General features: G+C 42.7%; 1 protein-coding gene across 2 annotated transcripts in view; it reads left to right on the plus strand.

Moving 5' to 3' along the window:
• LOC135524526 (NT-3 growth factor receptor-like) overlaps nucleotides 1-26,841 on the plus strand; it is a 317,036-nt gene that overhangs the window by 274,745 nt on the left and 15,450 nt on the right. For both annotated transcript variants that reach the window (XM_064952127.1, XM_064952128.1), the window contains exons 12-13: nucleotides 2,051-2,239; nucleotides 18,879-19,009. In XM_064952127.1, coding sequence (XP_064808199.1) covers nucleotides 2,051-2,239; nucleotides 18,879-19,009 — 320 coding nt within the window. The remainder of the gene's footprint in view (nucleotides 1-2,050; nucleotides 2,240-18,878; nucleotides 19,010-26,841) is intronic.

Raw genomic sequence — 26,841 nt, forward strand, 5'->3', positions numbered from 1 at the left:
AAACAATGTATAGAATCAATCTTTAGGATGCTTTTATCATAATCTTCAATAATGTTCCAACTGGAGAATTCCTTTGTCTGTAGAAATGCAATGAAACGCAAGCTAACTCTCACGTGAACGTGCGTGACCAGCTCATGCCACTCTGGCAAACCTCTGGCTCATTCAGCTCCCATTCCCCCCTCCTTCCCAGTAGAAGCATCAAAGGTTCTAAAGACTGTTGACATCGAGTGGAAGCCTTAGGAAGTGCAATATGCCTCATAGACACTGCATATTTGATAGGCAATGACTTGAAAAACCACAAACCTCAGATTTCCCACTTCCTGGTTGGATTTTTTTCTCAGGTTTTTGCCTGCCATATGAGTTCTGTTATTTTTTATTTTTTATATTTTATATATATTTTATATTTTATATTTTATATTTATATTTTATATTTCACCTTTAGGTAGGCTATTTCACCAGGTAGGCTAGTTGAGAACAAGTTCTCATTTGCAACTGCGACCAAAGCATTGTGACACAGACAACAACACAGAGTTACACATGGAGTAAACAATAAACAAGCCAATAACACAATAAACAAGTCAATGACACAGTAGAAAAAAAGAAAGTCTATATACAGTGTGTGCAAAAGGCATGAGGGGGTAGGCAATAAATAGGCCATAGGAGCGAACAATTACAATTTAGCAGATTAACACTGGAGTGATAAATGAGCAGATGATGATGTGCAAGTAGAGATACTGGTGTGCAAAAGAGCAGAAAAGTAAACAAAATAAAATCAGTATGGAGATGAGGTAGGTAGATTGGGTGGGTTATTTACAGATGGACTATGTACAGCTGCAGCGATCGGTTAGCTGCTCAGATAGTTCATGTTTAAAGTTGGTGAGGGAAATAAAAGTCTCCAGCGATTTTTGCAATTTGTTCCAGTCACTGGCAGCAGAGAACTGGAAGGAAAGGCGGCCAAAATAGGTGTTGGCTTTGAGGATGATAAGTGAGATATACCTGATGGAATGTGTGCTACGGGTGGGTGTTGTTATCGTGACCAGTGAACTGCGATAAGGCCTAGCCCAGCATCAGAGCTTGGGGAAGATTAATTACTGTGACTAAAAGGTCATGTGGAATTTTACTGCCATCATGACTCGTGACCGCCTATGTTGCGGTAGTACGGTCACTGTAACAGCCCAATCCATGAATCCTATCTATCTTCCCTGATCGCTTGTCAAGCCAGGATGTTGTGCATGGCAGCTTGCAGTGAGTGTACACTGAGCTGCTATTATATTGGATCCATTTAATAGAGCTTGTTTTCTGCCCTGATCAGACACACTCTGTACATAGCCTAGTAGGAACGCACTGTTAAATATTTGACATTCCCCAAACAATTCTTTAGAATGTACTCTACCATTTATTGCCTGTTTCCGTTTTCTCACGGCTCTGTCAGAGTAGGAGCACAGAGCGGTTAGAGCGAGCATGGGATGGGAGAGGTAGAGTTGTGAGATGAATGGGACATTGATTTATGTGAGGGCTGGGTGAGGATTTGAATTTTACGAATAATGGTTGCCCAGGGCCATTGTAGCAAAGACTGTTGGGTTCATAATTAGGCTAAGCCAGTTAATGCTCGTTTAGATTGCTTAAAGCGTTCTGAGGGCAACCGAGCTGAGCCGTACAGAGATAATTCTTATACTGACAAATTAGTCTGCATGCTTATTGCTTTCAGACCTATTAATACATTATGAATGGCCCAGCTCATGGATTTATTCTCCTGCATTCTATTTTGATTAAAATGCACCATCCTTTGTATGGTGGCAGACCTCTGCCTGATGGCTGTCTGACAGATTCCCTCTCCTTCTCTATTTCTTCTTCTTCCTCTCTCTCTCTCTCTCTCTCTCTCTCTCTCTCTCTCTCTCGCTCTCTCTCTCTCTCTCTCTCTCTCTCTCTCGCTCTCTCTCTCTCTCTCTCTCTCTCTCTCTCTCTCAGACTACAAAATACGTTGGACATTCATATACATTGGATAATAAGGTAAAGGAATCTTCTCTTTTCTCCCTCCTCCATCTCTCAGGACCAGTAGCAGTGATCAGTGGTGAGGAAGACTCGGCTAGCCCTCTTCACCATGTCAACCATGGCATCATCACCCCCTGTACCCTTGATGCTGGGCCAGATGCTGTGGTCATCGGGATGACCCGTATCCCTGTCATTGAGAACCCGCAATACTTCAGACACGGACACAACTGTAATAAGCCTGCTACCTGTGAGTACACATCAGCTCTGTTGACATTCACAGTCATTCTTATCATCCCTCTGTATGTTCCTATCAACATGGGCTAGTTTTAGCCCAAGGCCAAAAATGCCCAAGATGCCCTCTGTACCCCTTCAAGCAGAAATAAATTATTTAGGCCTACCTTAAAAGTCTTTAAATTATTATTATTTTTTATATCAGAGAGAAGCAGCACAATGTTTCACTGTCGGTGTGACCATTGTTTATTAAATCTTTCACATACATTTATTAATACGATATAGATAAAATCATACTTAAATCATGTATGAGGCCCTGTGAGTTTCATATAATTTCCCATGTTGCCTTGATCCCTCCTAATCTGGGACTGTGGTAATGTTTCATTCTTTGGGATTTAAAGGTATTGTTTACTCTCTGCAGGTAGTGCCATGTTGCTCTATATATGATCCACTTCAGAACCATGATTCAGAATTGGTTATGAAGATGGTGCGGACAGATATGGCAGCTCTGCCTTTAGCTCCTAAGCAACTTTACATTATTTCGTTTTTTTGTGTGTTATTTCTTACATTATTAGCCCAGAATTTTTTTTGTGTTATTACATACAGCTGAAAAGAGCTTTTGGATACCAGAGCAGCGGTAACTCACAAGCATTTCGCTACACCCGCAATAACAACTGCTAAATATGTATATGTGACCAATAAAATTTGTTTTGATTTTGATTTACTGTCTTTCCAAAGATGTACAGTATTTATGTCCTTTATTTTCTACCTCGACACACTGCATTGGCAGTGTAACCATTTCCACTGGCTCTCTTGTATAGGAATTCTTCTTTATAAAACTGTCTTGATTTATATCTGCCTCTGAAGATGGTGTCTCATGAATCATCCTCTCATGGGTTCCAGAAACCTACATGTGAACGCAGACTATAACGGCTGCTATATTCACTCATTGTCCGTGTTGTGTGTATCCAAGCAACTCCTTATCGCCATTTAACTCTAAATACGTTTTGTTTGCTCACAAATGTTGCTCCTATTGGATTTCTTTTGAAGTTGAACCCCCAGTAATGTCCCCATTTTCACATCCCTTGAAGAATACTGAAGAGCAGCTGATTACGTTAACTAATGCTGTGCAGTCTCTCACATTGACTTTCCCCCCTCTTGCAATTCTATTCGCAGTTCTCTTTTTTCCTAATGAATTGGTTTTCTTTTTATCGTTCCAAAAGTTGTGTATTGATTAAAGGCTTTGATCTCTGCTACAGCTTTTTTTTTAACACAGATTTGGTTGAGTGTCTCCCCATATAGACTGATTGGAATTACTGTATGTGTCTATCTGAAAAAGAGTGAGTTTTGTAGGGAATTTGTAGCTGAGGGCTTAATTTTTCTGCAGGTGCTTTCAGTCCTATGTTATGCATGAGCCATTTAACAGGTCTCTTTGGCCATGTACAGCATTTTATATACATTACCCTCCATAATTATTGGGACAGTGAAACATTTTTTCTTAATCATGGTAGCATCCACATTAATGTAGAAGTGTTTAGACAAATATTATATTCTTATTTACAATAAAAAGGGACTCCAAAATGACACAATACATTATTTACCACTCATTTCTATTCTGCACTAAATAATCTGAAACACAACCAAAACAAACAGAAAATCACAAGCTTGATGCAGTTGTTGTGTGCTATAAATGTGACCAAATACTTAACTTTTTACTACTTTAATATATATATAAGTGAATTTGTCCCAGTACTTGTGCTTCCCTAAAATGGGGGCACTATGTACAGAAAGCGATGTAATTTCTAAACGGTCACCCGATATGGATTAAGATACCCTCAAATTAAAGCTGGCAGTCTGCACTTTAACCCCATAGTCATTGTTTGATTTAAAATCCAAACTTTTGGAGTATAGAGCCAAAAGAAGAAGAAATGCTTCACTGTCCCAATAATTATGGCGGGCACTGTATCTTACTATTACCACACATTCCTTTGCTGTTAGGCTACAGAATGTGATATTACTCTGTAGCAGCAGGCTACGTTTATCTGACCTGGCATGGAAAATGTACTCTAAGTGTACAAACATTCTGTAGTACCTTCTGAATATTGAGTTGCACCCCCTTTTGCCCTCAGAACAGCCTCAATTCGTCGAGGCATGGACTCTACAAGGTGTCGAAAGCATTCCACAGGTATGCTGGCCCATGTTGACTCCAATGCTCCCACAGTTGTGTCAAGTTGGCTGGATGTCCTTTGGGTGGTGGACCATTCTTGATACACACGGGAGACTGTTGAACATGAAAAACCCAGCAGCGTTGCAGTTCTTGACACCCCTTTCAAAGGCAATTCAATCTTTTGTTTTGCCCTTTCCCCTCTGAATGGTACACATTCACAATCGATGTCTCAATTGTCTTAAGGCTTAAAAAACTTTCTTTAATCTTTCTCCCCCATTCATCTACACTGATTGAAGTGGATTTAAGAGATAATAGCTTTCACCTGGATTCAGTTGGTCAGTCAATGTCATGGAAAGACCAGGTGTTCCTAATGTTTTGTACACTCAGTGGAGATCATAACTGTAATTGGATCAATACTAAATGTTGGAAAGGTCTGCATCCTCTCGAGACACTAATTGTTCACATTTCCGTGAATCTTTGAGAAAAAAGATAAATGGATGAAAAATGATAGAGGCACACAGAGGCAAGCAAAGCCAATATCCGCTGTTCCATCTGATACACAATCAAGAAGTGCCTGGTGGCTGTGGAGAGAGAAACTCATCATGAATAGCGTGTAAAGCAGCAGGATTTGTCATGTCAGATGGAGGACATGCTACAGTACGTGATGTGAATTTAAGATGAGTTACTGGCACTCTCCTGCTGCCACGGTTCTCATCAAAACCAGCAGGACTATGTTTAACTAAATTAGTGGTCCCACAGCTCACACACCTGCCCCTGCACGCACACACACCTTCAATATAGTCCAGACTCCCGGGGCTCGCTGGGTTCGAAAGGGAGACCCAATGAGAGAAAAGGAAATCACATTTAGTCCTGAAAAATACATTGCTGAAGTTATACATTATACATTGCATGAATCATTTAAGCCAATCCATCAGGTTCTCGTGTGTGTGTGTGTGTGTGTGTGTGTGTGTGTGTGTGTGTGTGTGTGTGTGTGTGTGTGTGTGTGTGTGTGTGTGTGTGTGTGTGTGTGTGTGTGTGTGTGTGTGTGACTGTTCATCTGTGTGTCTACTGTGTGTCTCTGCATGTGATGGCTTTGTACAACAAAATATCAGAAACATTTAGTATATTGATCATTCTTAAATAGTACTCTAGGATCCAGATCAAATGGGGATGAAAATGAAGTAAAAAATGCCCTTTATGACACTTTGTGCTATATACTAAACAAGGCATTGACTGTTCAAAATGAAATACCCTAAACAGACAGACACTCAGAGAAACACTGCTCGGATAAAGCTGACCTCATGGACTTTAAGTAGGCAATGAGATATATTCAACCAATCAATGAGCAGAGAGGAAAAACCGAGACCTACTTCATCCTCGTTGACTTTCCTTCAAACAGCACTGAACAATGTGGGTTTCTTTCCTCCAAGAGATCAGAAGAGTAGAAAGCAATGAGAATTTACACAGCGTAGTGAAATTCACTGTGAAATTACATTTTTTTAATGCTTGATGTCTTTATAATAATTTTTTAAGCAATCATCGAATATCATCCTCTTTTAGTGCAAGTGGGTATAAATGTTCTTCAAACAGTTATAGTACAGGACTATCATCTTGGAAAGATGTGTCCTTTCGGTTTCTGATAAGTCATAACCCTTTGTCTGTTTGTGATAATGGATTTATGCTAATATAATTAAGGTAAGACTCACTTGAGCTCTCTGTAGACAAAAGATGTCACCAACAAGATGCTAACTTTTCTCTTAGCAGAGACGACAGCAAACCTTACCCAGCTCACTCCAGGGCATTTTAATACGTACTTACAGCAAGAGCGAGATCCAGTAGAAATTCATGGCCCCGAGGGTGCTGTCGTTATTTTCTCTGTCTGAGCATAAATCACAGTGTTGTTCCCCTCAGCCAGTCTAATGCCGCGGCTGATGAAGAATCAGGTCCATCATGGAAATCAGCTTGTGTGGTTATAATCACTGATATTTCTATTACTGCAACAGTAAATCCAGTGGCTTCATCTAGTGTCATGCACGTACCTGTGGCTTTCGTTGATAATTCATCTGTCAGCTTTACCAGATATTTCTGTGGTTTATATTTAATACTAGATGCAGATGGGTTTGAATGGAAATATATACTGAATAAAAATATAAACGCAACATGTAAAGTGTTGGTCCCATGTTTAATGAGCTGAAATATAAGATCCCTGAAATGTTCAATACACACAAAAAGCTTATTTCTCTCAAATGTTGTGCAAAATGTGTTCATAGTACAACCCTGTTAGTGAGCATTTCTCCTTTGCCAACATATCCTCCCGACAGGTGTGGCATATTAAGAAGCTAATTAAATAGCATGGTCATTATACAGTTGCACCTTGTGCAGGGGACAATAAAATGCAACTCTAAAATGTGCAGTTTTGTCACACAACACAATGCCACAGATGTCACAGACATTTTTAGGGAGACTGCAATTGGCATGTTGACGGCAGGAATGTCCACCAGAGAATGTAATGTTCAATTCTCTCCCATAAGACATCTCCAACCTTGTTTTAGAGAATTTGGTAGTAAGTCCAACCGGCCTCACTACAGCAGACGACGTGTAACCACGACCTGCCCTCCACAGTCGGCTTCTTCACTTGCGGGTTCGTCTGAGACCAGCCACCCGGACATCTGATGAAACTGTGGGTTTGCACAAGCAGAGAATGTCTGCATAAACTGTCAGAAACTGTCTAAGGGAAGCTCATCTGCGTGCTCATCATCCTCACCGGGGTCTTGACCTGACCGCAGTTTGGAATTATAACCAACTTCAGTGGGCAAATGCTCACCTTCAATGGCCACTGGCACACTAGAAATGTTTGCTCTTCACAGATGAATCCCGGTTTCAACTGTACTAGGAAGATTGCAGACAGCATGTATGGCGTCGTGTGGGTGAGCGTTGTGTGGACAACAACGTTGTGAACAGAGTGCCCCATGGTGATGGTGGGGTTATGGTATGGGCAGGCATAACTGACCGACAATGAACACAATAGCATTTTATCAATGCCAATTTTAATGCGAAGAGATACCGTGAAGAGATCCTGAGGCCAGCTGTTGTGCCATTCATCCTCCACCATCACTGCATGTTTCAGCATGATAATGTAATGCCCATGTCGCAAGGACCTTTTCACAATTCCTGGAAGCTGAAAATATCCCAGTTCTTCCATGGCCTGCATACTCACTAGGCATGTCACCCATTGAGCGTTTGGGATGCTCTGGATCGAGCTGTACGACAGCATGTTCCAGTTTCCCGCCAATATCTAGCAACTTTGCCCACCCATTGAAGAGGACTGGATGAGGCAAATGGTGGTCACACCAGATATTGACTGGTTTTCTGATATATAAATACATAAAATAATTAATTATTATTGTATGTATTTATTCATTTAAATTAACTGGTTTCCTTATATGAACTGTAACTCAGTAAATTGTTCTAAATTGTTGCATTTATATTTTTGTTCAGTGTACATTTACCTACATACAGTAAGAATAGGAAATATTTTCACTGAAATGCACAAATATTTAACTTGAAGAGATACATGATAAATGATGCATCAACAAGCTGTCACGTTCTGACCTTAGTTCCTTTGTTTTGTCTTTGTTTTAGTATAGTCAGGGCATGAGTTGGGGTGGGCAGTCTGTTCTTTTTTCTATGATTTGGGATTTCTGTGTTTGGCCTGGTATGGTTCTCAATCAGAGGCAGCTGTCAATCGTTGTCCTTGATTGAGAAACATACTTAGGTAGCCTGTTTTCACCCTTGAGTTGTGGGTGATTATTTTCTGTTCTGTGTTTTGCTTCACCGTTCAGGACTGTTCGTGTTGTCGTTTTTTTTTTCAGTGTTCAGTTATCGAATAAATCTAACATGGACACTTACCACGCTACGCATTGGTCCTCCTCTTCTTCCAACAACGACGACCGTTACACAAGCTCAGAAACTGCAGTTAGATTGGCATTCTATAACACTCGTTGAAATGGGTAGACCAAGGCGCAGCGTGATTTGGGTTCATCATAATTTATTTGAATGTGAACCAGCAACAAAAACAATAAAGAGAAACAAACAAACGAACATACAGCCTTGTAGGGCTCAAAAGCAACAATACAAAACAAGATCCCACAAACAACAGGTGGGAAAAGGCTACCTAAATATGATCCTCAATCAGAGACAACGATAGACAGCTGGCTCTGATTGGGAACCATACCAGGCCAACATAGAAATACAAAAACTAGACTACACGTAGAAATAATAAACTAGAACACCCCCCAGTCACACCCTGACCTACACCACCATAGAAAATAAAGGCTTTCTATGGTCAGGACATGACACATTCACTTAATTCATCAAGGAACTAATTTGATTAAATGTAAATTTACTCGAAATATTCATCATGAATGTCTCTGTGGTCAGAGCCTGTACCCTCTGTCAGAATGCTCCCCCTCTCTGCTACCAGCTATTTACTGAGCTGCAGGACAGTCAGCATAACTGCAGAGAGAGAGAAGGCTGATAGGAGCAGCACAACTTGTGGTCAGCTGGATTCCTTCCCATCACCTGCTGGTAGAAAATCTGTGGGAAATGAATCCTTTTTAGTGACAAAAAGACAGAGGACATGTCCCCTGGCAAGAACCATCCAGATCTGGCTTCGACTTCTACCTCTTCAGACAACCTCTTTGTTTTAGTACTCTGCCTTGTGTTTTAATGAAACAGTTTTATTTTTATAGCCTTTCATAATGAGCAGATGTAATATGTTCATTGATGAAATGCAGATATGGCTAGTGCAGAGCTGTTGTCTAAATGTATTTATGCAGGTAATCACTTGAAGAGCTTCAGGCCAGAAGTATTTCAAATCACCTCAAAGTCAAAGACTTGGCTGTCTACCGGGAATGGTAGCAATGGCAAAGGTTACCAAGAGGTAAAACAAAATACCATTACTATGTGAGAAAGATAGAGCAACATTCACTCACTCACTCACTCACTCACTCACTCACTCACTCACTCACTCACTCACTCACTCACTCACTCACCCACTCTCTCACCCAATCACTTAATCAATCACTCAATCACTCAATCTCCTTTTCTTTAGACAGCTAATTGTCTGTTGCAAGTTGAAAAGAACAGTATTCAGAACCAGATACTAAATATTAGCCCCTGCTCCACCACTACAGAACAGATACCTCCCCCATCTTCTCTTTCCATGGCAACAGTTGACTGATGGCTGTCCCCTACACAGAGATCATGAGCAAAATATGAGTTTTGTCTAGATGCAATCAATATCAGAGATTGGCTGTAACCCTGCTCCATGACCCATAGCCAGGTTTTGTGGTCTCTCCCCTCATCCATCAATGTATTCATCAGTTGGATTTAGGTGCAAAACAACATCCAATGAGCCCCATCGTCCGAGAAATCATGGCTATTTGTATAGCTCCATTTAAGGATGAACATATGAGTTGAGGGTTATCTTCTAGTTAACAGCTGGCCTCTTAAGAAAAGGAACATTTTTGTAGGACACTTATTATTATAAAAGGAGAGTAGTCATATAAGTAGTATACTTTACAGTTGACGCCACGTTCATACATTACTGACCATACAGTAATATGATCAACAGGCTAAAAATCTCATCACTTGTTGAGTATGTATTACTTGCTAAATCCATTGCTTAATTTTTTCTTCCTCTAATTTCTCCTTGAAGTAAATACTTTTAACGTAGCTATATGTATGCAAATTTGAGTCTCCCAACTCATTAAAAGCATTCTAATTGCAACTCAGTGGCGGAACGGTCATCACACTGCAGACTCTATCCTTGCTCTGCGCTCCACCTCCTGCTATGCTACTGTATCCATCCATGGATGCAACTTCTGCTGCAGTACTGGAGTCAAAGTTAACATGACCTTGACAGTGTCTTAATAACAGTGCAATACTGGTTAGAGTCGGGGGAGTGTTTCAACATTTTAATTTGCCAATAAAATCTAAATGAAAAAATAAAATGCTTCACATACTTACAGGCTCTATATTGACACATAACAGATGAAAGAAGCATGTTTTGGATTGGAATATATTCAGTATATGTCACATTAACCAAACTAGTTTTCCATTAAAGAAATCTATGCTTTCCTATACTTAAAGTAGTTCCGTTATGTGATGGGTAGTTGGCCATTCTTTCATCCCAAAGAAGGATTTGTTGAAGTCAAATCATAGCTTTTGTACAAGAAGATGATATGTGTGGTTTGTACCCCCACACAGACTATGTTTAACGTCTCTGCGACACAGACTGTGTGCAGAGTCTCTAGCATAAAAAATTGATGATGGCTTTTCAGCCCCAAAACATTTTGACTCGCACAATTTAACTCCGATTTATCTCCCCAACATCTGTACTTGAGGTCATCCAATTTCACCTAAGCAGGGGTTGGAACCAAAATTATTTTCCAATCATTTTGTACTGAACAGAACCATTATTTTTTCGTTCCATTCCACTGTTCTGACCAGCAAAATAAAGTTCTGAACCGGTTTGAACCAAAAAAAGTTAAGGTTTATATTGTTCCTTTCTGTTCCTTTTTAAAACTCTGAAATCTATATATTTTTTTACATTTAGCTCAACATTAAATTATTTCACCAATGGATAGAGCATCTTGCTCAAGAGTGGGCAAGCTATTTACGTGCATTGGACAGACAAGTGAAGTGTAGTGTACGACATGCGACTGAAATTTTGCAGTTGAGGACAATGCTGGACATGAAGCGCTGGGCATCTTGTTGTTATCACATGCATTATTTCAAATAAGGCCCATAAATTTATATCTACAGAGGGGCGGATTCTCTGAAGGAACTGTGAATGTCTATGAACTTCAGAAAGTTGGCTTTGCGTAGGAGCTTTGTTGCATTTGTTTGTGGGGACTATTGACCGGTTCCCATGTTTTTAAAATAACGGTTCTGTTCCTGAACAGTATATATCACTTTCGTTCTCAGTTATGTTTCTGTTCCTATAAAAACTTCGTTATTTCCGGTTTTCGGTTCTGTTCCATGAACCGGTTCCAACCTCTGACCCTGAGTGCTGCTGGTTCACTCCAAAGTAAATTCAAGTCAGAGTATGAAAGAGTTTGAGTACCTGTATTAGTCATTCCTCCTGCTACACAGAACACATTTGAACCCAGTCTGAATCTCTCACTGTGCTCTTTTGGCTTCCTTATGTCCTGTTTTGTTTTGGGAGGAGCCTTGCTGAGAGGGTTGGCACTGACTCCAGCTGCTCCTTATGTTCGGCCCTCTTTATACGTACACCGCATACAGTACAATCCTCTAACCAACCTTGGATGGTTGTAAAGCCCTGAAGTGAAGCCTGCTGCTTCCTTTCTCGCAAGCCTCTCCAGACACAATGAGACTTCTTTTTCACACACCACTGCTCGCACTTTAAAGCTCATTCCTTATTCATGTGATTGTCATGTTTACTGACAATGCTGTGCAGCATCCAGGTTTCAACGGCAGTCATGAATTGCCCTGCCTTTTGTTTCCCTTCAGGACTTTCTGACACAACACACTTTCCCAGAATCACCCGAGTATGATATCCTCTCTCTATGTGTCTGCCTCTCCTTGATCTCTCCTTCTGTCAACACCAACATAAGAATATGATAGATGTTTCCATACGTGAATAACCTGTCTATCTCTTCTCTGCATCTAGTTTCACTTTATGGTGGCAAGGCCCTTCGCTCACCATAAGGTTGGGTGTAGAAGCGTTAGAAGGTTGAATTAATTTGTGCTATGTTTGACGATATTGTACATATGCCTATTGTGTTTGGAACAAAGCAACAGGAATAAATCCTAGTGTAAATGTACTGTATGTTTGCAATCCATAGATGTACGGTTACAAAATCTATAGCAACCGCAGTGCACTCCTCTGACCTGTTGTTGAGTGCTTTATTTTTGTAGTGTTTTGATGGTTTTCCTACTTCATGCTCTGCATCCCTCTGTTTGCTGTAGTGTTCTTCAACATCCCCTCAGCCAAAGCACCTGGAGAACTGTGCTGCTCTGAAGAGCGAGAGAGCGCGCTCTACATTATGTATCAGCCAGTGTCTGGCAGAGCCTGTGGAGGAAATGTGCTGATAGAGATTCATTCCGCTCGTCTGCATAAGAGAAAAATAATCAAATAAAGATGAGGCAAGGCAACCACGTAAGGTGACACTGGGATTCAGGTGAGAGCCCTGTGGATGACTCGCATGGAGAGATTCAGAGATTGGAGCCTTTTATGGCCACGGCCCTCATTTGCATTTTGTTTATTTGTTTGTGAGAGGAGAGGAGAGCGCTAGGCGTGAGGGGGAGGTATAAGCGGGGAATGAGGGTGTGGGAGGCAGGCGTGAGAGGAGAGCGCGTGAGGGGGAGGTATGCGTGAGGGAGAGGTATGAGAGGAGAGCGCTAGGCGTGAGGGGAGGTAGAGTATGAGAGGAGAGAGGAGAGCTAGGCGTGAGGGGGAGGAGGAGAGCGCTAGGCGTGATATAGAGGAGAGCGCTAGGCGTGAGGGGGAGAGGAGAGCGCTATGAGGGGGAGAGCGCTAGGCGTGAGGGGAGGCATGAGAGGAGAGCGCTAGGCGTGAGGGGGAGGTATGAGAGGAGAGCGCTAGGCGTGAGGGGGAGGTATGAGAGGAGAGCGCTAGGCGTGAGGGGAGGAGGCATGAGGGGGAGGATAAGCGCTAGGCGCGTGAGGGGGAGGTATGAGAGGAGAGGAGAGCGCTAGGCGTGAGGGCGCTAGGTATGAGAGGAGCGCTAGCGTTAGGCGTGAGGGGGAGTATAAGAGGAGCGTGAGGGGTAGGTATGAGGCATAAGAGGAGAGGAGAGCGCTAGGCGTGAGGGGGAGGTATAAGAGGAGAGCGCTAGGCGTGAGGGGAGGTATGAAGAGGCATAAGAGAGCGCTAGGCGTGGGGAGGGAGGAGAGCGCTATGAAGAGTATGAGAGGAGAGCGCTAGGCGTGAGGGGGAGGTATAAGAGGAGAGCGCTATGAGAGGAGAGGAGAGCGCTAGGTGTGAGGGGGAGGCATGAGAGGAGAGAGCGCTAGGCGTGAGGGGGAGGCATGAGAGGAGAGCGCTAGGCGTGAGGGGGAGGTATGAGAGGAGAGCGCTAGGCGTGAGGGCGAGGTATGAGAGGAGAGCGCTAGGCGTGAGGGCGAGGCATAAGAGGAGAGCGCTAGGCGTGAGGGGGAGGTATAAGAGGAGAGCGCTAGGCGTGAGAGGGGAGGTATAAGAGGAGAGGAGGGAGCGCTAGGCGTGAGGGGGAGCGCTAGGCGTATAAGAGGAGAGCGCTAGGCGTGAGGGGGGAGGAGCGCTAGGCGTGAGGGGGAGGTATGAGAGGAGAGCGCTAGGCGTGAGGGGGAGGCATGAGAGGAGAGCGCTAGGCGTGAGGGGGAGGCATGAGAGGAGAGCGCTAGGCGTGAGGGGGAGGAGCATGAGGGGGAGGATGAGCGCTAGGGGGAGTGAGGGGGAGAGTATGAGAGGAGAGCGCTAGGCGTGAGGGGAGAGAGGAGAGCGCTATGAGGGCGAGGAGAGAGCGCTAGGCGTGAGGGGTAGGCGTGAGGGGGAGGCATGAGAGGAGAGCGCTAGCGCTAGGCGTGAGGGGAGAGCGCTAGGCGTGAGGGGGAGGTATAAGAGGAGAGCGCTAGGCGTGAGGGGGAGGTATAAGAGGAGAGCGCTAGGCGTGAGGGGGAGGTATGAGGAGAGCGCTAGGCGTGAGGGGGAGGTATGAGAGGAGAGCGCTAGGCGTGAGGGGGAGGCATGGAGGCAGGCGTGAGGGGGGAGGAGGAGAGCGTTAGGCGTGGGGAGGAGGTATAAGAGGAGAGCGCTAGGCGTATAAGAGGAGAGCGCTAGGCGTGAGGGGGAGTTATAAGAGGAGAGCGCTAGGCGTGAGGGGGAGGTATAAGAGGAGAAGAGTTGTGAGAGCAGAAGGTGCTCTGCTCTGTAGAACAGTGTCTTCTGTCTGTGAGGTACAAAAGTCTGAGAATGCTGCAAGGGTGTTTACAGACTAACAGACAGGCCGGTACTTTCCGGGATCCCCTCGAACAGTCATTTTGGGGCACCATCTGCCACCTGCCCCCAACACTGAACACATGCAGGCTGTGCCCTCTCTCCGCATTCCCACACTGTTTTCATTACACCAGTACACAGAGCCATTAGCCATTAACCTAGCTGGCAAGCAGCAGACACTCCCCCACCCAATATTACTAATATCTTCAGGACACTTGTTTTGCACATGTTGTGTACTGTATATGAACTTGATATGGTCTAGCCTCTGAGGGGAGACAGACACTTCTAACACGTATTCAACAGGAGTCAGCAGGCAGTGGTTTATTTAAAACATTTTCTCTTCCTGTGAATTATCTAAATAGATCAACATCTCTTAATTTTTTAAGTATGCCTAACGGCATAGATACATTCATGAATCCTTAAATGCATCTGGTTTTCTCATGGAATGTTGTTGTGTATGTCTTTGTTTCAAGAAATATTATGAGGAGGCAAAAACTAAGTTGTGTGAGAGAAGTGTTAGGCCAGGTATCATAGAAACAACATTGTGAAGAATAGAAGACAAGGTGCTGTGTGTGAGACACCCATAGGTTTTTAGAGAGAGTAGGACAGGTCTTGCTAGGAGTAGTACAAATCAAATCACAGTTTATTGGTCACATACTTAGCAGATGTTATTGTGGGTGTAGTGAAATGCTTGTGTTCCTAGCTCCAATAGTGCAGTGGTATCTAATAAGTTTCAACATTACACACAATTCTTAAAGTAAAAGAATGAAATTAAGAAATATATAAATATTAGGATGAGCGATATCGGAGTAGCATCGACTAAAATATAGTAGAATGGAATACAGTATATAGATATGAAATGAGTTTTAATTTAATTTTTACCTTTATTTAACCAGGCAAGTCAGTTAAGAACATATTCTTATTTTCAATGACGGCCTGGGAACAGTGGGTTAACTGCCTGTTCAGGGGCAGAACACCAGATTTGTACTTTGTCAGCTCGGGGGTTTGAACTCACAACCTTCCGGTTACTAGTCCAACGCTCTAACCACTAGGCTATAAAGCCATATGTAAAAATTATTAAAGTGACTAGTGTTCCATTATTAAAGTGGCCAGTGATCCCATGTCTATGTATATTGGGCAGCAGCCTCTAAGGTGCAGAGTTGAGTAAATGGGTGGTAGCCGGCTAGGGAAGGCTATTTAACAGTCTGATGGCCTTGAGATATAAGCTGTTTTTCAGTCTCTCAGTCCCAGCTTTGATGCACCTTTACTAACCTCTCTTTCTGGATGGTAGTGGGGTGAACAGGCCGTGGTTTGGGTGGTTGATGTCCTTGATGATCTTTTTGGCCTTCCTGTGACATCGGGTGCTGTATGTGTCATGGAGGGCGGGCAGTGTGCCCCTGTTGATGCGTTGGGCAGACCGCACCACTCTCTGGAGAGCCTTGCGGTTGAGGGCGGTACAGTTGCAGTATGAGCCTGCAATACAGCCCGACAGGATGCTCTCAATTATGCATCTGTAAAAGTTTTTGAGGGTCTTAGGGACCAAACCTAATTTCTCCAGCCTTCTTCAGCCTCCTGAGGTTGAAGAGGCGCTGTTTCAGATTGTCAAGTGCCATTGGACTGAATGAAATGCTGTACTTCTGTTTGTACATGTAATCGAAGTATGTTGAGCAGGGCATTATAGAACATTTTAAGCCTTTAAGCCTCACATTGGCAGTTTCAAATGACTCAAATCAATATTTCTTTGCATATCCGATTTGAATCTGTTATTTTTCCTGCAGTCTGAACAGCCAAAAAGCACATGGAACCAGATATTTCAAGCCACATTTCAAACCACCTTTGTATGGGGTTTGAAATAAGATACAAATCTGATTCCTGGCCATGCGACTTTGCAGTCAGTGGTTTTTAGACTTATTTGTCATAGCTTGTTGCTTGCTAGCTACTCTGTTGACAGTTTGACAAGCACATGTCGTAGCTAACTAGCTTGTTAATTGTTTATAACGCTAGGAAATGTGCTAGAAAGCTAAACAGCTAGCTAGTTGACTTCTGTGGCAAACCAAAAAGGACCAGAAAGTTGGATCATCTTCTCCTTTGAGGCTTTAAAGGTGATCTTACCCTATCATTTTGATCATTCAAAGCTACTGGGAAACATCCATGGTAGGCATTGTTGTCACCTTCGCTTGATTGCTACATAACTTCTACCTGATAGGAAGCACAATTGCCACCACAAATCAGCCTACACCACAGCACACACCCATCATTACTATGACAACTAGCGTAGCCATGTCAGCAAATGATTGCTGTTTGGACAGTCAGTATTCCAAAACAGATTTGAAAAACAAAACTGATTTGAGCATTAAGGCCTGCAGTGTGAACAAGGCTTTAGAGGGAAGTAAATCCCTATCTGATTACATTGCTACTAACCTAAACACTAAATAATCCAGGAAGTAAGGGGACTTCACATTTGAGGACTGGGTCAGGGAACATGCAGATATTGCTTCAGTTTGCTGTGGCATCTTCCTATTTTAGTTCCCAACCCAAAGGAAAATGGTGGGTTTATGTGATGTTCACAGCAGAATCTATTACAAAGGACTCAAATGTAGCCTTTTACTGATAGATTGAAGATTTGGTATGTATTTCACACCTGTGTTTACTCTACTGTACAATTGTGTTTGAACTCAAATATGTTAAACAGAGTTCATGTAATGAGAAGTCACTTTTGATGATAAGTCACCGCTGAAAACATCTGCATTTGCATAAAGTCATCATTCAGAAGTCAAGTGCCAGTGATTGGACTGAATGAAATGCTGCACTTCTGTTTGTCATTTGTGGTCTACTGGAGAGAGAGAGCAAGAAAGATAGAATTGCTATGGTAACTATATTCCCAATCAAATGCCAATAATTTGCAAACATTTGAAACCAAACCATCTCTAGTTTGCTCTTCTGTCATTTTCAGCACTGTGAAGTCAACATCTGCTCTTCCAATGCAAAGCAGCCTAATTAGGATGAAGACTTTGTCCTGTTCTATCCCAGCTGTGTGCTATGTGCTACTGGGCCACACTGAGAGAGATATGGCCCAGTGAGGGTAAACTCCCTGAATGGATGCCCTCGCCCACATAAACAGAGAGGTGAATGCACCACAACCGCTGTGGTAATGAGAAAATTAGCCCAAGCTATTTGTAACTTCCTTAATTGCTTTGTGTGGATAGACAGCACACCTTCCAGCATACGCATAGCTACCTGCTAATTGTAAACCTATCACTCTCTCTGGGAAATTGAGAAGGGAGGGGATAAAAAAGCAATTGCAGAGAACAAAGCAATGACTTATTTCTGGATCCTGATTAAATAAATGTGATTACTGATATTTGTGTGGGTTTTGCAGATGTTTTTATTTGTCTCAGTCCAGTGCAAACCATTATCAAACATATTTTTAAGATCACCTATGGTCGCAGTTCAAGCAGAAATATTTGCAGTGATATCATGGTGTTATTAATTTGTTATTGCCTTAATGGTGCTCATTGCATTGTAGTTACTATTTTTCGGGTGCTTCATAAGTGAAATGCCTAGTTTGTGCCAACCAATAGTAATACGAGCTCTGTCCATCCCATCCCTCAGTATGTATCTATCTCTGTTCTCTGCCCTAGTCCTCCAGGGGGGAACTGTGGTACCGTACTGGGCTGGTCCTTGGACATTAGTGGGTATATGTGTTGGACAGCAGCTCATCCGAACCCCTGTTTTGAGTAAATACCAGCTGCTGCTGTGACTTGCCATATGGAAGCCACACTTCCCCCAGAATGCAGCTTTCAGCCACTCAGAACAGGTGGAACGCACAGAGATTAAGGACTAATTCTGGCTGTACACTGTGATTTCACCATTTTACCATTTTAGCACAGTGTACAGGTTGCAGGCAGGTTGCAGACATTTCACAGGTTTGCTTGGATTATTATGATCACTTTATTTTTGGGGAGGGAAGGGGAAGAGACATTTAGACTTTTAAGCATTGCATCCTACTGGTTGAATGAACATTTCCTCACTGCAGATGCTATGGTGTGCAGGTTCTAAGATGTTATTTTATTACTGGGCAATGGACATTTTATAAATGTGGTATATTTATGTATGCTGCAAGTAAGTAACAAACACAATTGTTTTTAACCTCACATCTATTCTAACACTGTAATGCCACAGCAGGTCTTATGGCTGTGTTCTGTATGCCTGTAGCCAATTAATCCAACCTCATCATTAGATACACTGAGGCTTCATAGCAGGATTTAAGACATACCAGTCCCATCAGTAAACCATCACTTAACACTTGCCCTTGATTCTGTCAGAAACACTGATGGTTTGTTGCTCCTGGATCTGCTGACCACTTAAACCACGTCTCTCTGTCAAATGTTTGCAAATTGTTGGTATTTGATTGGGAATATAGTTACCATAGCAATTCTCTCTCTCTCTCTCTCTCTCTCTCAGACGTGCAACACATAAAGCGTCGGGACATCATTCTGAAGCGGGAGCTGGGAGAGGGGGCCTTTGGGAAGGTGTTCCTGGCAGAGTGCTATAACCTCAGCCCTACCAAGGACAAGATGCTTGTGGCTGTCAAGGTAAGAGTTGATCTCTCAGTTACACAGGGTCACCTCACTTTCCAGTTACAGCAGACCCCTCACAGAGGTCAGGACCCCTCAGCGCTCAGCGTATGAACTGTATTAACCTGATCCTTGAACGACTCTTGGGGCCACCACACCTGCCATGGCCAGCCGCCTCAACAACGTGGATCGATAAAAATGAGATTTTTTTGCTGTAGTTTAGATCAATAATCATACTAATCATCATTGAGGTCACTATGAGTACCATGTTGGTTGTTTCATATCAGACTGAATGTATGAGGCTCCAATATGAGGTGACAGTGCCCCGGTCCAATATGAGGTGACAGTGTCCCAGTCCAATATGAGGTGACAGTGTCCCAGTCCAATATGAGGTGACAGTGTCCCAGTCCAGTATGAGGTGACAGTGCCCCAGTCCAATATGAGGTGACAGTGCCCCAGTCCAATATGAGGTGACAGTGCCCCAGTCCAATATGAGGTGACAGTGCCCCAGTCCAATATGAGGTGACAGTGTCCCAGTCCAATATGAGGTGACAGTGTCCCAGTCCAATATGAGGTGACAGTGCCCCAGTTCAATATGAGGTGACAGTGCCCCAGTTCAATATGAGATGACAGTGCCCCAGTTCAATATGAGATGACAGTGCCCCAGTTCAATATGAGGTGACAGTGCCCCAGTCCAATATGAGGTGACAGTGTCCCGGTCCAATATGAGGTGACAGTGCCCCAGTCCAATATGAGGTGACAGTGCCCCAGTCCAATTTGAGGTGACAGTGCCCCAGTTCAATATGAGATGACAGTGTCCCGGTCCAATATGAGGTGACAGTGCCCCGGTCCAATATGAGGTGACAGTGTCCCAGTCCAATTTGAGATGACAGTGCCCCAGTCCAATATGAGGTGACAGTGCCCCAGTCCAATATGAGGTGACAGTGCCCCAGTTCAATATGAGATGACAGTGCCCCAGTCCAATATGAGGTGACGTGTGAGGTGACCCCAGTCCAATATGAGGACAGTGCCCCAGTTCAATATGAGGTGACAGTGTCCCAGTCCAATATGAGGTGACAGTGTCCCAGTCCAATATGAGGTGACAGTGCCCCAGTTCAATATGAGGTGACAGTGTCCCAGTCCAATATGAGGTGACAGTGCCCCAGTTCAATATGAGGTGACAGTGCCCCAATATGAGGTGACAGTGCAATATGAGGTGACAGTGTCCCAGTTCAAGTATGAGGTGACAGTGTCCCAGTCCAATATGAGGTGACAGTGCCCCAGTTCAATATGAGATGACAGTGCCCCAGTTCAATATGAGGTGACCCCCAGTTCATGAGGTGATGAGTCCAATATGAGGTGACAGTGTCCCAGTCCAATATGAGGTGTGACAGAGGTGACAGTGCCCCAGTTCAATATGAGGTGCCCCAGTCCAATATGAGGTGACAGTGCCCCAGTTCAATATGAGGTGACAGTGCCCCAGTTCAATATGAGGTGACAGTGTCCCAGTCCAATATGAGGTGACAGTGCCCCAGTTCAATATGAGGTGACAGTGCCCCAGTTCAATATGAGGTGACAGTGTCCCAGTCCAATATGAGGTGACAGTGCCCCAGTCCAATATGAGGTGACAGTGCCCCAGTCAGACAGTGCCCCAGTCCAATATGAGGTGATGAGTTCAATATGTGAGGTGACAGTCCCAGTCCAATATGAGGTGACAGTGTCCCAGTCCAGGTGACAGTGTCCCAGTCCAGTCCATATGACAGTGCCCAGTCCAATATGAGATGACAGTGTCCCAGTCCAATATGAGGTGACAGTGTCCCAGTCCAGTATGAGGTGACAGTGCCACAGTCCAATATGAGGTGACAGTGTCCCAGTCCAATATGAGGTGACGGTGCCCCAGTTCAATATGAGATGACAGTGCCCCAGTTCAATATGAGGTGACAGTGCCCCAGTTTAATATGAGGTGACGGTGCCCCAGTTCAATATGAGGTGACACGGTGCCCCAGTTCAATATGAGGTGACGGTGCCCCAGCATCTATGCGTTAGAGACGATGAGTATGGCGTGTCTCCTCTGTAATGCACAGGCAGCTCAGACTCAAACTCCCATTAGACAGCTCTGTAAGTGTTTTGATGTCAAAATGTGTTTGTTACTTACCAAATATGGAGTTTCGCTGAGCAACTATCTTAATTTACTCCTGTTACAGTCAGTATGAACTATACTTCCAAAAAAGGTCTAAATAAAAATGTACAAGCAACCGAACAAAGATCCTATTCGGCACCTCCAATGTAAATCACTCATTACTGCCACGCTCAGGCCAGAAGTCTACACCAGCTCAATACCTTTGAGGTGCCGAAGAGGCATTCTTTTTCTTCGGTTGCTTGTACATTTGTATTAAACCTTTTTTGGATACTGGGGCAGGGTGACTGCAGCAGCTGACTAATAGGTGAGAACATTTCCCCCTGGAAGTCACGTTCATAGCAATATATCTCATTAGCAGGTTGCTGTACAGGTCCTTATGGCTGACTTCAATATAAACTTTTGGGTCAAGATTTTTTGTGCCACTTTTAGCAATAGCTTCACTGTTGGAATTGAGCTCAATGTTGCTCAATATTAAATAAACGGCTAATGAACCGTAGCATTAACTGTAGAACAGACAAACAACTTTAAGCATTATGTACAACTGGTGGGCATTAACCATCTGGGTTCACCCCTTCACTAACACACACACACACTAGTGCTGAGCAATTAACCAAAATGTCTGTTATTTAGTTGTTTTTTAATCCTCTGAGCCATGCATATTTATCAATTGAAGGTCATTTGGTCAGGGTCTTTTATAAATATGACTTCTGACTTATTCAGTGATTCCCTTAGCTTTTTAAGAACATAAATGTGGTTGTCATAGGAGGCATGTTAAAATATAGCTGTTTGTTAGTGAGGCTAAAGGGTGATCATAGATTGCCTGATCCTAAATAGGTCTCAGTTGGTTTGATGGCAGCAGTAAGATCTGTCATTCAACCAGGGCCATATGGTGTACCTTGTTACAATGGTACACAGGGAGAAGGGAGGCGTTAAATGTTCAGTGATCAATATTTATGTGACTTTAGAGGAGTCCTCCTGGATGGCATTTGGGGCATAATTGAGGTGGTGGCCACCAAACAGCTTGTGTAGCTATTGTGTTTGTTCGCACATTTTCAACCCATTATTACAAGAGTATAGATTTTCACAGCTTCAAGGTTAATCAGGTCTGTTGGGATTGTGTTATAGCAGCCCTAGTTGATGCAGACACCTGTTTACAATGACATCCATTTTAAAAGGCAAGTGGAGTCAAAAATGGGATTTTCCTGGGTATTATATTTCCACCCTATGAGGTTGGAATAATACTGTGACATTGTGAAAATTATGATAACGCCCTTTTAGTGTAAGAGCTGTTTGAAAAGATCGGCAGAAATTTCAGACAGTTTTGGTGGGATGGAGTAACATCACCAGGCAGTAAATTAGGTAATAGACCAATAAGAAAGAGAGTTCCAAACCTCTCTGCCGATAACAAATAGTTTTCAGTTTTCCCTCCTCACTCAGACCACTCCCAGACAGAACTAGCAAAATTCTTGCTTGAGAAATTTATTTTTGCTAAGAAGCTATTTAAAAAAAATATTTTTGAATATTTTAATTGAAAACAATCACAGTAAGGTACTTAATTGTTACCCAGAATTGATTTGATATGGAAATAAAAATGGCTGCATTGAACATTTAATCAATCTGCCAAGTGCATTGTTGACACTTTTTAGACAGAAACCTTTGAATGGCAGCTCACAAAGTTGTCTGGAATCGACTCAGTATTGTGGACAATAGGAGAAAGCAAGGTGAATACTGTGGAGGTGGTGTGGCTGGTGTGGGCCTGCATAATGTGAATGGTTGGTTGTGAGTGAGGCTGGCAGAGAGAGTTCTTTTCACAGCAAGGTGAAACCCATATGTAGACAGCAGTTGTGTTGGCTGTCAGAGGAGGAACCAGGTCAAACATTAATGGAAATGTACTTAATTGTTAGTGCAAAAAGAGATACAGTATTCTCAAACAATATATGTTTCCTGTTAAAAACATAATATATTGGTAGCTGGTCACATAACATCACTGTGTCATATCCATCCTTTAACACAGTGGGTCGTACTGTCACAATCTCCTTGAAATGAGAAGTGGCTGTCAGTAATTGTTGCGCTTGATTTATTACATTTCACGTAAAGATTACGATGGTAACCTCAGGGTTATAATGCAAATTTCACCTCTAACATGACACGGTTGAGGATATTAAAGTTCAAAGGTCATACAAAGGTACCTAGATCAGCTGCTGGAGGAGGGGTCACGCTATGATGGTTGGAGACAAGGGGCACATTCATCACTGTTTCCCTCTTGTCACCACCACTCTTCATCAATGCGCTCATCCATGGAATGATGTTAGCCATGATAGTGTGGAGCGAGAGAATGAGGGAGCCGCAGTGCAGAGGCAGGGGAAAGAGGCCGACCTTACAGAGACAGACTGCAGCTGGAGAAATAAGGCTGTCTGTGAGGGATCATCTCCCAAACTGTTCTACTCCACATATGCTTTGATTAAGAGTAATGGAGGCAACACTGAGCTGGCTTTCTTTTGTCTTGCTTTTTCGTTCATTCTTTTCTTCACATCCCCAGTCACCAGAGTGGATCCTATTGAAATAGATGCTGCACAAACATATAGGCTTGTATGCTATTGTTTTTTAACAATGTAGTTTGTATTTCATGTTAGGTAAGATTGCAACGTAAGCAGCACAGCTACATAGCTACTTATATGTCATTTTAAGTTATATCTAGGTTATAATGGAATGTCAGACTATATATGTGTAGGTCAACAAGTCTCGGAGACTACCAGTAAAACTGTTAAGTCTATGTGCCGGCTCTTCAGTATGTCCTGTATATGCAGGTGGACTCTGAGGACACAGCAATCCACTGCAGAACAGGGGTCATAAAGCATCCAGGATGATAGGGATGGATGCCTTGCCATCTGTCCATGCCATCCACTCTGCATTTGTGATATAAGGGAATTCAAATTTAATAAAACATTAGCAAAACATTGTGATCATCATTCAGATATCTATCATTGATGAATCATATATCGCCTATATACAGTATATTGCCTACATATAACTAACTGTCAAATAATTGAATAGAGTAAGGCAATGTTAGTTATATGCAATTAATAGTGTGTTAAGAATGCTTTGAATTATTATGTTTTAGCTGTGGTGTTGTTGTTGTGGACTTTTACGTAGGTGGAGGATTGTATTGTCAAATCTCTGGAAAACATGTATTTTGTTTTCGAGCTTTAGTTTACAGTACAGCTACAAAATATGTTTTAATGGAAAAGTACCCAGAAATTACTGCTTGGCAGTCGTCCTAGACAAAATAAGGAACTAATGCTACCTGTTAACGTATGGTGGATCAGAAAGAGACAAGACATTGAGTGTAAATGCCAAATATTTCATAGGTGGGAAATCAGGAAGGGTGTTAAGCTTGTCTATAATGATACCACAACTCTGAGCCAATATGGTAGGCAACCACAACGTCTAGATTTGGTAAGGCACGCATGTCTCTTATCACAGCTCTATCATGAAATGTCAGACTATGTATATGGGAAACATAATGAAGTAAATGACTAAATGAGCTGCTTCTGTAAAGCTATGAGGTTTGCTGGGTCATTGTGACAACCTGTCAGAGAAAAGTTTATTTCATGTTCTGTTCCTTAAATTAGAAGATTACAGTGCTTTACCTCCCCTGCTCTGTTCATTACCCTGTCTCTGTTCTCTTCGCACCAACCAGGTTATTGTGTGTGTGCTTGGGTTTTAGTGTTTATCTATGGATCATTGTTAGGAAGCCCCAAAAAAACATTTATATTTTCAGATTTTTTCATAAATATAACTCAGTTATCAAATATTTTCCACTCATTTAGCAGATAAATCAAATGAAATCAAAGTTTATTGGTAATGTACACAGATTTCCAGGTGTTATGAGACATGCAGCGAAATGCTTACAGTGCTTTCGGAACGTACCCCACATTAACAAAATTAATGATGATGTCGCTCTTGCTGCTGGTGATTGTCTGATCCACCTCTACGCAGACGACACCATTCTGTATACTTCTGGCCCTGCTTTGGACACTGTGTTAACTAACCTCCAGACCAGCATCAATACCATACAACTCTCCTTCTGTTGCCTCCAACTGCTCTTAAATGCAAGTAAAACTAAATGCATGCTCTTCAACCAATTTCTGACCGCACCTGCCCGCCCGTCCAGCATCACTACTCCAGATGGTTCTGACTTAGAATATGTGGACAACTACAAATACCTAGGTTTCTGGTTAGACTGTAAACTCTCCTTCCAGACTCACATTAAGCATCGCCAATCCATAACTAAATCTAGAATTAGTTTCCTATTTCGCAACAAAGCATCCTTCACTCATAATGCTAAACATACCCTCGTAAAACTGACCATCCTACCGATCCTCGACATCGGTGATGTAATTTAAAAATAGCCTCCAACACTCTACTCAACAAATTGGATGCAGTCTATCACAGTGCCATCCATTTTGTCACCAAAGCCCCATATACTACCCACCATTGCACCTGTACGCTCTCGTTGGCTGGACCTCGCTTCATACTCATCGCCAAACCCACTGGCTCCAGGTCATCTACAAGTCTCTGCTAGGTAAAGCCCCGCCTTATCTCAGCTCACTGGTCACCATAGCAGCACCCACCCATAGCATGTGCTCCAGCAGGTACAGTACATCTCACTAGTCACACCCAAAGCCAATTCCTCCTTCGGCCGCCTTTCCTTCCAGTTCTCTGCTGCCAATGACTGGAACAAACTGCAAAAATCACTGAAGCTGGAGACTCATATCTCCCTCACGAGCTTTAAGCACCAGCTGTCAGAGCAGCTCACAGATCACTGGTACCTGTACATAGCCCATCCAGCTACCTCATCCCCATACTGTATTTATTTATTTATCTTGCTCCTTTACACCCCAGTATCTCTACTTGTACATTCATCTTCTGCACATCAATCACTCCAGTGTTAAGTTGGTATATTGTAATACTTCGCCACCATGGCCTATTTATTGCCTTACCTCTCTTATCTTACCTCATTTGCACACACTATATCTAGACTTTTTCTACTGTATTATTGACTGTATGTTTGTTTATTCCATGTGTAACTCTGTGTTGTTGTATGTGTCAAACTGTTTGCTTTATTCTTGGCCAGGTCGCAGTTGTAAATGAGAACTTGTTCTCAACTAGTCTACCTGGTTAAATAAAGGTGGAAAATATATATATAAATAAATATGTATGTGTTTATATACTCTATATACTGTATATACACTTGACGTCGGGAGTTTACATACACTTAGGTTGGAGTCATTTAAACTTGTTTTCCAACTACTCCACAAATTTCTTGTTCACTAACTGTAGTTTTGGCAAATTGGTTAGGGCATCTACTTTGTGCATGACACAAGTAATTTTTCCAACAATTGTTTACAGACAGATTATTTCACTTATAATTCACTGTATCACAATTCCAGTGGTTCAGAAGTTTACATACACTAAGTTGACTGTGCCTTTAAACAGCTTGGAAAACACTATGGGATCACGCAGCCGTCATACCGCTCAGGAAGGAGACACGTTCTGTCTCCTAGAGATCAACGTACTTTGGTACGAAAAGTGCAAATAAATCCCAGAACAACAGCAAAGGACCTTGTGAAGATGCTGGAGGAAGCAGGTAAAATAGTATCAATGTCCCCAGTAAAACGAGGCCTATATCGACATAACCTGAATGGCC

The sequence above is a fragment of the Oncorhynchus masou genome, chromosome 31, assembly GCF_036934945.1.
Source record: "Oncorhynchus masou masou isolate Uvic2021 chromosome 31, UVic_Omas_1.1, whole genome shotgun sequence".
NCBI lineage: Eukaryota > Metazoa > Chordata > Actinopteri > Salmoniformes > Salmonidae > Oncorhynchus > Oncorhynchus masou.